General features: G+C 49.7%; 1 protein-coding gene across 2 annotated transcripts in view; it reads right to left on the bottom strand.

Annotated features, from left to right (window-relative positions):
- Col15a1 (collagen type XV alpha 1 chain) overlaps nucleotides 1–13,120 on the bottom strand; it is a 185,439-nt gene that overhangs the window by 60,805 nt on the left and 111,514 nt on the right. For both annotated transcript variants that reach the window (XM_026786561.1, XM_013351949.2), the window contains 3 exons: nucleotides 4,483–5,030; nucleotides 2,812–2,886; nucleotides 864–944 (listed from right to left, as the gene is read on the bottom strand). In XM_026786561.1, the coding sequence (XP_026642362.1) occupies nucleotides 864–944; nucleotides 2,812–2,886; nucleotides 4,483–5,030 (704 nt within the window). The remainder of the gene's footprint in view (nucleotides 1–863; nucleotides 945–2,811; nucleotides 2,887–4,482; nucleotides 5,031–13,120) is intronic.

Genomic DNA, 13,120 nt, shown 5'->3' with positions numbered 1-13,120 from the left:
GGTAGATGTCAGAAGATCTGTGCTCCAGGCTAGCTTGCCCAGCTTTCCTCTCTGGATCTGTCTGCCCATCTGTAATATAGGCAGTTTGCTACACATGTCTGTCTAGGTCCTCCTAGCTTTAGCGGACTATGGTTCTGTTCTGCCACACCCACATCCCTGATGCCTGAGGTCTATAACTTATAACTTACAGTCTCCGCCTTATTACTGTCTCTCTGCTTTCTATCAGAAGTGCCTTCACGGAGTGATGAGCCCAATCTGGGGGCTTTCTTTGCTTGCAGCTCAGATGCTCCTTGCTAGTCTAATACATACATTAATATATAGCCCCCCCTCACACAAACACACATGCCTGTGTGTGTGTACGCGTGCACGCTCCTTGCTAACCTCATGGACTGACTTGAGACTTTGCAAACCCTTCCCTCTTAGCTGCAGAGCACGTCTCCATGAGGGAGAGCGTAAACACCAAGATGAAGGTTGGTTTTGCTTGGGTCCAAAGCAGCACTGAGTATCTTTCAGGGCTGTTTCCCTCATGCCGGGCACTTTCTCAGACTCACCCCAAGCCGCCTCATCTAAATCTCCAGTGACCTAAGGTACAAGTGATGTTATCATCGCTCTGTAGTGTAGAAGACAGCTGAAGTTCAGAGGGACTGAGCAAGCCCTCCACGGCCCAGAACACGGCTGCCTCTGCCCAGTTTTCATAGCCATCCACGCAGGTGGCCCTGGGTAATTGGTATGTTTGCTCGGGTGTGGGTGTGAGGTTGCAAAGGACCCTCTTGAATCCTGCAGAGGATCTTATACTTAACCTCACACATCTGACAACAGCCTGGGACAGTTAGCCCACCCACAGGGGTGGTGCCCATGCTCACCGGGGCCTGAGTGTAGGTGACAGCTTCCATGATCTCAGCAACTTCATCCATCTCCTGAAGTCCACTGGCTTCTCCAGATGCCTGTGAGGAGATACATCATGCCACACACTCTAAGAGTCTTTCTCTGTCCCGCCAGCCCCCAAATAATGACACGGAGACTGATTAATTATGAAAGCTCAACCTTAACTTAGGCTTGTCCCACTAGCTCTTATAACTTGAATTAACCCGTTTATTTTAATGTTCGTTCTGTTTCCTTGCTTGTTACTTTATCTCTCTGTACTGCTCATGGTACTTCCTCTGTGTCTGACCGGCGACTCTGCCTTCTTCCCAGAGTTCTCTCTGTCTCCAGAAGTCCCGCCTATACCTCCTGCCTAGCTATTGGCTGTTGAACGTTTTTGTTATACCAACCACAGCAATTTTCACACAGTGTACAAATATCCCACAACAACACACAAAGCAGGAAAGCAGGTTATACAGCATTTGGGGTACTTGGGAAGGTCAGAGACAGACTCCTATAGGGGAACTGTGTGTGCATGTGTGTACATTTGCATGTGCATGTATGTGTGCAGTTGCATATATGTATATGCATGGGTATGCATCTGTGTGCATGCATATGTATGGTATGCATGCATTATATATGCATGTAATCATGTGTGTACATGTTTGCATGGTATGCATGCATACATGGTTGTGCATATGAACACATTATATGCAGTATTTGAACCTGTGTATATCTGTGTGTGCATGTATGTATAACATGGGCATCAGAGACAGGGTGGGAAATGCTGTATGCACGGTTGTTTATTCTATTTCTATCCACACTATTATTGCTGCAGTCTGTGTTACTTCACTTTCCAACCATGCCCAGGCTCCCTTTGTTCCTACTTTGTGCAAAGTGCTCACGGGAACCCACTCAGGGAGCACTCATCCAAGGTGGTTTTCTAGGGTCGCCCTATGTCAGCCCAGGAGTCTGTGCTTTGGCTCTGCAGTGGATACTGTGCCCTGGGCTGTTTATACTTCAGCATGAATGCAGAGCAGAGACAATTACGTGACAACTCCCTTATCCTCTCTGCTATCTCCCAGGGAATGCCACAGGCTCAGGAGTTGAGACATTCAAACCGGCCCAAATGCTATCTCTGATGTACAAATTTCTTTTTTAACACCAAATTAATGAAACCGGCTTCCAATTTGTTCAGAGGCTGACATCACTTAAAGAGCAACCGTCGCAGGAAACACCACTTTGCCGGCTTCTGGCTTTGGCTTGATGCTCCTGTCTGCCTGGAAGGCCCTTCAGACAGTGCCTCTGCCTGCCTGGCTTCCGGCTCCTCCCCCTGCTCCTCCCTCCTGCTCTCTGACCTGCTGAGTGGGGTCTGAGGCTCTGCCACTTAGTTGTGTCTACAGGTGTGTGTCAGGAGGGGACAGCTCCTGAAGTAGGTCCCCTTATCCCCAGCCTACACCCAGGACTGTCATAACCAGCAAACCCTGGAGGAAGGAAAGAAGGAAGGAAGAAAGGAGCCATCTTTCCTCCCTGGCCCCCACCCCACCCCCAACTTAGGAATCAATTCACTTGCCAAGCATAAAATGAACCTAAATTTAGGTTCATTTTTATAGGACTTTACACCCAGAATATCTTAGCATTTTAAACTCTGATTTTAGAATCCTGACACCCTTCTTGGCAGGAAGGCTGGAAACCAGGCCATTGACTGCCACAGGAACATCTCCTAAGATGCACAGCCCCCACTCCAAGGAGACGGCTGAAGAGCTTTAAAGGATGAAGGAAAGCCAAAAGCCCAAAATAGGACTCGGGGCAGTGCTGGCCATGATGAGAGGCTTCTAGGCTGCCTGACGCTGAGTGGGGAGAAGGGCTGGGCAACCAGCCTTCCCCTTGCTGACTGGGGGATGAGAGTACCGAGTGCCGGGGGAGGGGGAGAGGTAGGCAGAGGCTCACCGAGGACTCTTGGGCTTCACACAGCTCCTCAGGGGTCCTGGGGTCCGCATAGATGGTAAGCTGCTGTATGGAGCCCTGGGAAGAGAGAGACAAGAGGCATGGGTTATGTGTATACATCACAATGCCCAAAGAAGATGGGGTGGAGTGTTCATATGAGGGCGAGCACTGGGAAGGGCTAGCATGGCCGGCAGTGTGCTGTCTATGGAGATGACAGGAGCACCGGGCACACCCCACCCAGGCTCTCCGTCCATTCAGGGGACTCTCCCTGCCTGCTCCCACTGGATATGGACTCCCTTAGCCTGTGTTCAGAACCTGCAGACCGTCTCCAGGGTGCCTGCAGGTCAACAGTAGACCTGAAATGTGTCTTCCCACCCCTCCAAGGCTCGAAATTTCCTTGCTAGACATTCTTGCCACATGGAGAGCTGCCAGTAGCCTCCTCATCCCACTCCCAAGGAGTCTCCAGATCTGATGCTCGGTCTCCAAAAGTCAGCAAAGTCAGTGTCTACATATGTGTAATATGTATACATAACCTCTGTATCCCCCGAGCTACAAATAAATTCAATTTCTGCCCTCTAGTGGTATTTTTTTCTTTGTAGTTGGTGGTGTTGGTTTTTTGATTTTGAGCATGAGTGTGTGGGAGAGAGAGAGATTGGTATATATATATATGAGAGAGAGACAGAGACAGAGACAGAGAGACAGAGACAGAGAGAGAGAGAGACAGAGAGAGAGACAGAGAGAGAGTCAGTCTATGTAGTCCTGGCTGTCCTGAAGCCACTGTGTAGGCCAGGCTGGACTCAAACTCACAGAGTTTGGAATGCTGAGATTAAAGGTGTGCCCACCATGCCCAATTTTGAGAAAGAATTCCAATCTGCAGGCTGACCTGGAAATCACTCTGTAGCTCAGGCTGACCAGGAACTCATGACTCACTGTAACCTAAATTCTGGGATTTCAGGAAAGACCCAGGACTCTTGCCTTCCTTAGTGTGTTTGAGTCACCCCAGAGGCATCCTGGCTCAATCCACAAGTGCATTAAATGAAAACCTCTGATAACCTAGTTACTTTCTTTAGAATGGCTTAACAGAAGCTCGTTCTGGTAGGGAGGCTGGTCTTCTGCTTTGTTTGTTTTAGGACACACTGTTCAAAAGAGGAAGGGGAAGTTACTCCTCATTCCGGTCGTCAGGTGCATCCATCTCTACGGAAATTATTTCAGCACAGTTGCCATTCACATCTAGAGGTGAGAGCATTGGAGAGCAGCAAGCTGGGCTTCTTTCGGGCATGGCTTTCACTGAACAAAGTGCTTCTCACCATTTTCCCACACAGGCTTATACCTTACTATGTAGCCCAGGTTGGCTTTGACTTCATGATTCTCCTGCTTTAGTCTCCCGAGTGCGGAGATTCCAGGATGCACTAAAAAAACCCAGGCTTAGGATAGGGGCCTTTATGTCCATATTCAGACAATAAACATCACATAATACAGTACTGCCAAAAGCCTGCAGCCTCGGTTTCTGACAGAATACTGGGACCATTGACTTCCAGGCCTAGAGTACTTCCTACACAGTGCACATGCCTTGTGAGAGCATAAGAATAAAATAACAATGATCATCGTTACTTCTTGGGGTGTGAGAGTTCACGCCCCAGCTTCTCTAGCCTTGGGAAGTGAAGGGAAACTCACCGTAAATGTCTCCAGCCCCATGGCTCCCGCACTGCCCACAAAGATCCCATCACGGGGCTCGAAGGTCAGAGGCCGGGAAGATCGCTGGAAAAGGCCATGGCTGTGCTCCTCACAGTCCATGAGAAGGGCGACCTCCTCACCCTGGACGGTCACAGCAAAGCGATTCCACTTGTTGGTCATCACGGGCACTGAGAAGGCAGCAGCTTCGCGGGACACATGGGAGCCTGGTTCCGTGTAGTACAGGATAATCCGCTGGTGGCCGTCCTCTACGCTGGACAGCCGCAGGCCCAGGTAGATGACCGTCTGGGAAGCGTCGGTAATAGCGAAGAGCACGCCTCCTTGGGCGCCGCTGGGCTTCACTGCCACACCGATGGCAAAATCCTTGAAGAAGGTAGGTGGCATAAGGGTCATGGCTGGGCGGCCGACATTGGCACCAGGCCCAAAGCTGTAAGCCGGGAAACCACCATAACCCGTGACAAAGGACACAGACGAGGGTAATGGAACACCGATGAGCTCCGTGAGGTCCAGATGGTCCTGGGAGGCCGACCCTGCAGGGAGGAGGAGAGGCCATGATTCCACTACACTGGAAAGGAAGGAACCACAAACACAACCCCATGGGTGTCTGCAGAAACTAGACTTCCTGAACGGCAGCCTCCAATCATGGAATTCGATGTGCAGTGTGCACAAACACACATGAACAGAACCCGGAGACACCGTCCCCAAGAGCACCAGCACGACTGTGAACACTTAGGCCCTTGACCCTTTTCTCCTCCCCCTTAATTATTGTTTTTCTCTTTTTAAAATTAAAACCATGCTGGAAAGACTTACTAATTGATCTGATTACCCACTAATGGGTCATGCTCTAGGGTCTGGGAAAACATTTACAAATCACGTCTAGAATATGTAGTGCTCCCCGTCCCCCCATTAACTTGGAGATCTCTTTAACGAAGTGGAATCGGAGGGTACCGCTTTGTTTGAAAGGGGGTCTCCTGTTTACATCCTCAGAGCGCAGCGGGGAAGCAGGCACAAAGGCAAGTGTTCCCGGGAGTTCAGCACAACAGTGGCAACCGTTCGGTGGCGGTGGTAGCAGCGGCAGCCCCAGTAGTCCCAGCATCCCCACCATCAACCATATCCCAGCTCTTTTTCTGTACAGGGAACTGCTCTGAGCACTTTATGCAATTGAACTCGTTTCATTGTCACCAGAACCCCCACGAGGTTAGGTACCGTGATTTCCATGGTTACTTCTGAGAAAACCAAGACCGCCAGAATCTAACCAATGTGCAAGCAAGATTCAAGCACAGAATTCAGCCCTGGAGTCCCTGACCCAAGCTTGTGCTCTTCACCAGCACTTTTGGGAGGGTGGACAGACGTTTCCTGTAGTGGCCTGGAAAAGAACCTGGGTCTGACCATTGTCTTTGGATGAAAGCTACAGGCTGGTCCAGGGGGTCTGCCCACATTCCTGAGCTGATGCGGAAGTGGCAGCAGTGAGTGAGAGAGGCATATGGGTCTCAGGCAGAGTAGCTGCATCCAGCGTCACTGAGTCTGTGGACAAGGCTTCAGAAACAAAGCTAGATCCTGAGGATTTGGCCAGGGCAAAGGGCCTAGAATGATGAGCCTCAGAATGGAGTCCTGGCCTTCTTGAAGGCCAGAGGGCAGGACAGATTTCCTAGTGGCCACCTGGGCTACAGGCAAAGGTCAGAGCCCCTAGGCCATGGCTAAGATTTTTCTTCTATTGCACGATGAAGTCAGAGGACAACCCGAATGAATGACTAAGACCATCACTTCCTGTTAGCTTCAACTGTCAACTTGACACAGGCTAGAATTACCTGAATCCCTCAGATACCTTCCAGTCTCAATTGAAGGATTCTCTATCAGTGTGGTCTGTGGGAGCATGTTCTTGACTGCTATTGCTATAGGGAGTGGGCAACTCACTGTGGGTGGTGTCACCCCAAGGCAGGAGGTCCCGGACTATGTAAGAAAGCTAGCTGAGCTGATTCAGGAGCATTCAGTAAACAGAGTCCTCTGTAGTTTCTGTTTCAAGCTCCTGCCTTGCATTCCTGCCCCAGCTTCCTTCAGTGATGGCATCTTGGAAGGGTTAAGATGAAATAAACCCCTTCCTCGTCAAGTTGCTTTTGGCCTCAGTGTTTATTGCAGCACCAAAGAAGTCAAGCAGACCACCATCTTGCTTGCTGCCTATGTCCGTGTCTTTTCCTCCCTCCCTCCCTCCCTCCCTCCCTCCCTCCCTCCTATCCTTCCTCCTCCCTTTCTGAAGTTGTAAATTTTGAATTAATCCTTGTTGAAGCTGTGGCCCTGCTCTTACTACGGTACTCATGGCATGAATGAGCCGCAATGGGCAGGCTGGCTTTTCTGGTGATGGAGAGGAAGGTTTCTGTAGACTTCCAGACAATATTGCTGCCGATGCCCTTATCCCCATCTCCTGTGCTTATGGGTACAGGTCATCCCACAGTGGAGGTGACAGGCACTTGTGGGCCACACGGGCTGCTCACTCACTATTCCACTAACTGCTACTGAAGTCCCCTTGGCCGATTCTGTGCCACTGACCACACCCATGGGTGGCCCAGCATGGCCATGTTGGGGGAAGCAGAGACTCACTTTTAGAGACATCTATAGGGCTTTTCTGTATGTTTGATTTTTACATTAGTTCCAAGGAAGCATTTGCTGTATTATTGTTGCTGCTATTACTTTTAGAAAGGGTCTCACTAAGTAGCCTTGATTGGCCTGGTACTCGCTATGTAGACCAGGCTGGCCACAACGTCACAGAGATCTGCCCACCTCTGCCACCTCAGTGCCAAGATTAATAACACATGCCACGGTGACTGCAAGTGTCCTTCAGAACATACTTCATTGGAAACATTCCACAATGTTTATAGAAACAGTCACCCTCTTCCACAAAAGATAGCATCTGATCACACAGATTCTTGCTCGGAAATCTACTCTGGACATCTGTGGTCCTGTGGGTCAGGCTGCCACCCACTGACCTGAGAGACATCCACTGGGAGTAACTCGGGTTTGAGGCTCAAACTCCACGAGGCTATCATAGGCTAAAAGAACAATAAATCTGGCTAAATGTAACTAGACAGAAATAAAATTCTGCATAGCAAAAAACTTGTAATAATGATTTCATAACTTAAAGACATAAATTTGACTACAAAGAAATGAAGCCCTGAGGACCAAAACATTTTTTAGATCATGATAATATTAATCCCCACAACGCCAGCTAAAAACCAAAGTTGACAGAGAGAGCAGAATCACGACATCACGGACAACAAACTCGCTTCTCTAACGTGAAAAGCAAATGGATAACACTACAGTCAACAGAAAGATCAGCAAAGAACAGCGGATTCGAGCTACAGCAAAAGAAACAAAACAGCTCATACGTAATTATATGGAAAATATTTGCCCTCATAATGAAAGAAATGCAGGGGATGTAAGGCGAAACCATTTTCCTTCCTTATCAGATTGGCACCATGCAGCATGTTGGCTAATAGAAAATGCTGGAAAGAGGCGAAGGCAGCATGAGGCCCTCTCCTGCACCGCTAGCGAGATCCTAAAGTGTGTCACATCCATTGGGATGCAACGTGACATTTTTCAAAAGTACAAATGCATATGTACTCTTTGACCTGGTATAAATAACACAATATATTCATGCAAGAGAATTCAATGTAACCTTCTGAATGATATGTGTCCCAGATACTGATCTGAGCAGTAACCAGGACACAGTCAATAAAAGACAGAAATAATAAGGCACAGAATAATTACTGTCAGTTGGAAATACCAGTGCTAGCTTATAGCAAATACATAAGTATGTAAAGGATATTGAAGTCCATAGGCATGTTCTATATATGCTGGTTTGGACCAACAATAAACCACATGGGTAAGGTGGACCAAGAGCTTGTGGTGCCTAGAGGCACCAAAGCTCTTAGCTGAAGGAAACTTGTGAAGTCCCCATAACGGCGGGACTAAGGGTATATGTCTCAGAGTGCATCTGTTGTTAATCAAGGCATGACTATGCATATATTAGGATATATTAGGATATCTTAGGAAGAACATCCAAGAAAGTGGGGCTAGAGATTATGTACAGGGAAGGGAGAAGAGGCGGCAGATAGGAGCTATTCCTCTTCACTGGGTACCTTTGCAACATTACACCACTCGCTTGGTGTGAAAATAAAGATTGTTTACATATTGTTAATTCCTTGAATCTGTTGCCAGGTGTAGTAGCACACACCCTTAATCCTAGCACTCAGGAGGCAGAGTTTGAGGCCAACATAATGAGTTCCAGGATAGCCATGGCTACACAGACACCCTGTCTTTAAAAAAAACGAAAGGAAGGAAGGAAGGAGAAGAGAGGATAAGAAAAGAAAAAAAGAGAAGAGATCAGAAGAGAAGAGGAGAGGAGAGGAGTGGAGGGAAGGGGGGAGGGGAGGGAAAAGGAGGGGAGGGAAGGGAAAATAGAGATGATAAGGGAAAGGAAGATATGATAGAGAAGAGAGAAATTTAAAGATGTACGCCTTTTCGCATTGGGGTGTAGCCATCTTTGTATGAAAGGAAGGAAGGAGAAGGAAAAGAAAGGGACCTAACACCCCAGTCAGGGTTCCCCTTCCCACCACAGCTCCAGATAAAATGAAGACCAAGCCCAAATGGTCTGATACCCTTCTTTGTCTCATCCTTTCGTCCGCACCCTCACTCTCTTACTAGGAGGAGGCGAAGCCCTTTCTGGTGGGATGCTTCTGTGTCTGCGGAGCTCATGGCTCTGTAAGGGTAAATGGGCTGGCCCACATCCAGTGGTCTATTTCTGAGTGGACTTACAGGGTCAGGTGAGGGACTGGGGGGGGCACAAAATGTCATTTAAATCTGTCTAGGCTTGCTCCAGGTCAGACACATCTAGACTTGCACACAGCCATTTTGTGAATTTCTTTTTCCGGGCATCTGTTTCAAATTTTTTCACAGCCCTCTCTAACCTCCGTGTTTTCTGGGCCAGAGAGCAGGAAGTAAGGGGGAAGAAGCATGGCAATGGGGCCCAGCAGCAGAATCTGGGGTGACCCAAATCCCTGGCGACCCAGTCTTTCCAGGTTCTGGCCCATGATGGGCCAGCTGGCGAAGGGGAAAGGAAGCAGGCTGCAATAGAGGACACCTTCAACTTTGATCAGGGCTGGGTCCCTACTCTCTACCAAATGTGCAGCCTTTGGGTAAATGACCAGGGTGACCTGGAGCCTTCCTGCCCACGTCCCTTATGGGGATCCCATGGGATGGTGACATGAAGCCCAAGTTATCAGCAAACTGTACAACCTACAAGGTGTAAAGTTAACAAAAGCCATAGTCTGAGGACTCTCTCCAGCCGCCTCCCCTCTCCCACCCTGACTCTAAGGTCTCAGAACTGCAAGGGGGGGCGGGGAACAAGTGCGCAGGCACTGGCCCTCAGGCCCCGTTTCCACTGACTCAGCCACAGATAGAACACGAGACTTCTGCAAGTCCTAGTTCTTCAGCCTTGCCCTCCGCAGCCCCGCCTTCCTCCACATGCATGGTCCCATGGTGTGGTATGGAGGGGAACAACCCCTAGCCTGGAGTGACCCCTGCTCAGCGCTGGGCCCGTGCCTGCTGGCTCATTTAGCCCTGGCTTCCAGTGGAAAGGCCACCTGCTCAGGCAGCCGCAAGGGGTGGGGAGGAGGAGCCTGGGAGCCAAGAGAAACAGGCTCAGCAATTTGGTCCATGTCTTGTCCTGGGATGGCTCTGACTGGGGGCAAGAGAGAGAGGGAGGTCACAGCTGGCGGGAAGACATCTCTCCATCTTGGAGGGACAAAGCCTGGGAAGCTGGAACACTGCTGGTGGGGGCTGTTAAGAGAACTCCTGGCCTTGGGGTCTTTGAAGTGTGACTCACACTTCTGCATAGATTTTGACGTCTATCGTAGGGCAGCTTCAAGTCTTGAGCAAAACTGTACCTAGAACACCCAGCACACACTTCTCTCATTTTTATAGTTTTCTTGTTATTTCTCCATTCAGTTGTTACGTTGGCGATCAAACTGTCAGGAAAGGGCCCCATCCGTGTCTCTCTCTCTCTCTCTCTCTCTCTCTCTCTCTCTCTCTCTCTCTCTCTCTCTCTCTGTGTGTGTGTGTGTGTGTGTGTGTGTGTAGAAGTCGGAGACCAAACTATCATTCTTCAGAAACCATAATCTTGTGTTTTGAGACTGGGTCTCCCACTGGCCTGGGGTTGCTGACTTGGTTAGGTCCACCTGCCTCTCCTGGGATTACAAGCAGTTCATGTTTTCTTCTGTGTGTTGTAGTTCCAGGGTTTGAACTCAGCTCCTCACGATTGTGTGGCAATTACTCTCCCGACTGAGCTAGCTCCCTAGCCCATCCTCCTTCCAAACGTTGAGCCGTGGTCTCATTAATGCCACCCAAGCCTGTCTGGAACTCATGACCCTCCCTGTTTCCACTTGCTAAACGCTGAGATCGTAGGTACATGTCACCACACCGGGTAGGTCTCATCCTTTTGGGTCCGTTCCTTCTATAAGAAGTAATACTCCACAGGTCTCCAAGCTTCTCATTATACCACCCGCTCACCTCCTCCATGAAGCCTTCCTGGACTCCCACACTGGCAAGCCTAGGCCCTCTCCCATCTGCACTTGGCTCCTGTTCTAGGCATCGTGTATCTTTCCACTTCATGGACCTCTTCTCCATCTTGAAAAACTCTTGAGTATTGGAGCTGGCTCCCATCCTTCCCCTTTACCCAGCACAGATCCTGGTCCTCAGCTCCAGACGGGCTTGCTGGCTGTGCCGAAATCCAGGCTCCAAGTCTGAAAATCCTGATTAAGGTGAGTGGGGCAAGACTCCAGTCCCACATCCTACAACCACCTACCTGCACATCCATCTGTCATCTAGGTGAGCAAGCTCCTTCCTATCTCTCAGGGAGCCTCTTTGAAGGCCACACAGCCTCAGAGCAAGCAAGCGACCCCAGGCGGGAGAGGTGGGGCTTGAGGTCATGTCCCAGCTGTGCTGTTGGGCAAATTGCTCACCTTCTCAGATCTCAGTTTCTCTATCTGTACTGGGTTGAACAAGATGGGCTGTGTATCCCTGCGGCCCTCAGACACCTCGTGGGGTTAAATCTAACTTCTGCCTGGCTTCTTTACTTCTTCAATGCATAGGAGCAGTTCCATTTCCCAAGGGGGGCAGGGTGTTCCAATAAAGCTTTCTCCCCACGCGGTGCTGAAGATATGGAGAACTGGACCTATCTAGCCTCAAGAAGTTCATTGTCTAGGTGACAGCTGCTGCCATTCACATTTCTGGCAAGCTCCAAAGCTTCCAATGGTTCCCTGGTACCTTCAACACTGGAGTCAAAATTTCATTCCAGACACTTACGGGGTTAGGGTGTAGGCAGAGCCTAGCATACGTGAGGCTCTGGGTCTCTCTACAGTAGAGTGTGGGACACACACCAAGCTTCAGCTTCTCTTTCCTCCTCCTCTCCCTCCTTCTTCTTTTCCCATGATGTTGGTTTAATTAATAATATTTTTAAAGTGTTCTTTATGTGAATGGGTAAGTTTTGCTACGTTGTCTGTGTACCATGTGACTGCAGTGCCTGCAGAGATCAGAAGAGGGCGCCCGAACCCCTGAAGCTGGCATGACTAATGGTTATGAGCCACCATATGGAGGCTGGGAGTGGAACCCAGGTCCTCTGCCAGAGCAGTGAATACTCTTAACCACGGAGCCGCCAGGTGGTGGTGACACACACCTTTAATTCAGTACTCAGGAGCAGATATCTACAGGCGGATCTTTGTGAGTTCAAGGCCAGATTGGTCTACAAGAGCTAGTTCCAGGACAGCCGGAGCTATTTCACAGAGAAATCGTATCTCGAAAAACAAAAAACAACCAAACGAGCAAAAAACCAACGGAGCCATCTCTCCAGCACCCTAATGTTTTGCATCTTCTCACCGGTATTTCCCGGTTCAGTCAGCTGGACCCCAACACAAGGAGCTCCATTCTCGTCCTATAAACAGAGCCCCAGGCGTCCCTCCCCTTACACACTCAGAAGGTTTGGCAGAGCTGGCAGTCCGCAACGTGGCCCAGGGAAAAGTGGACAGACAGAAACAGCCAGAGCCTCTCGTCCCTGGAAACTTGGATTTAGATTCCTCGGGGATTTCAGGGTGGTCCTTCCCGGGGGTACAGGGAGGAGCCGTTAGAGGGCTTTAGAGAAGAGCCCCGGGAGGAAAATCTGAGCAGTCACCACAGGGTGCCACTTTCTTCCCAAGGGTACAATGCCGGTTTCCATGGAAACCAGAAAAAAATCCTGGCTGTGAGGAAACAAACTGGACTGGCTCAGCCTTTGGAGGAGGTGAGAAACAAGAATTCTCGCTTCTCCTCGTTTCCCACAAGCTCCTGGACACCCGCACCTCCCTTTACCCTCCAACCTCAGTTTCCCTTTCTGTGCACTGGGGAGACCAGCCTTTCCATCTATGGGGTCCTCAAGCAGGACTCAGGGCTGATCTGGGCTTTGGAGCTTGGCGTCCCTAAAGAACCGTATCTGGCTCTGCGAAGCTCTGTCCCACAGATGACCATCTGGGACCTGAGCCCAGGGCTCGCGTTTGTCAGCATTTAAGGCCCCAAGAGACTAAGTTGCTTTTCTTCT

Source organism: Microtus ochrogaster, linkage group LG5 (assembly GCF_000317375.1).
Source record: "Microtus ochrogaster isolate Prairie Vole_2 linkage group LG5, MicOch1.0, whole genome shotgun sequence".
Taxonomy (NCBI): Eukaryota; Metazoa; Chordata; class Mammalia; order Rodentia; family Cricetidae; genus Microtus; species Microtus ochrogaster.
The sequence above is the reverse complement of the archived record's forward strand: the minus strand, read 5'-3'. Positions and strand labels throughout refer to the sequence as shown.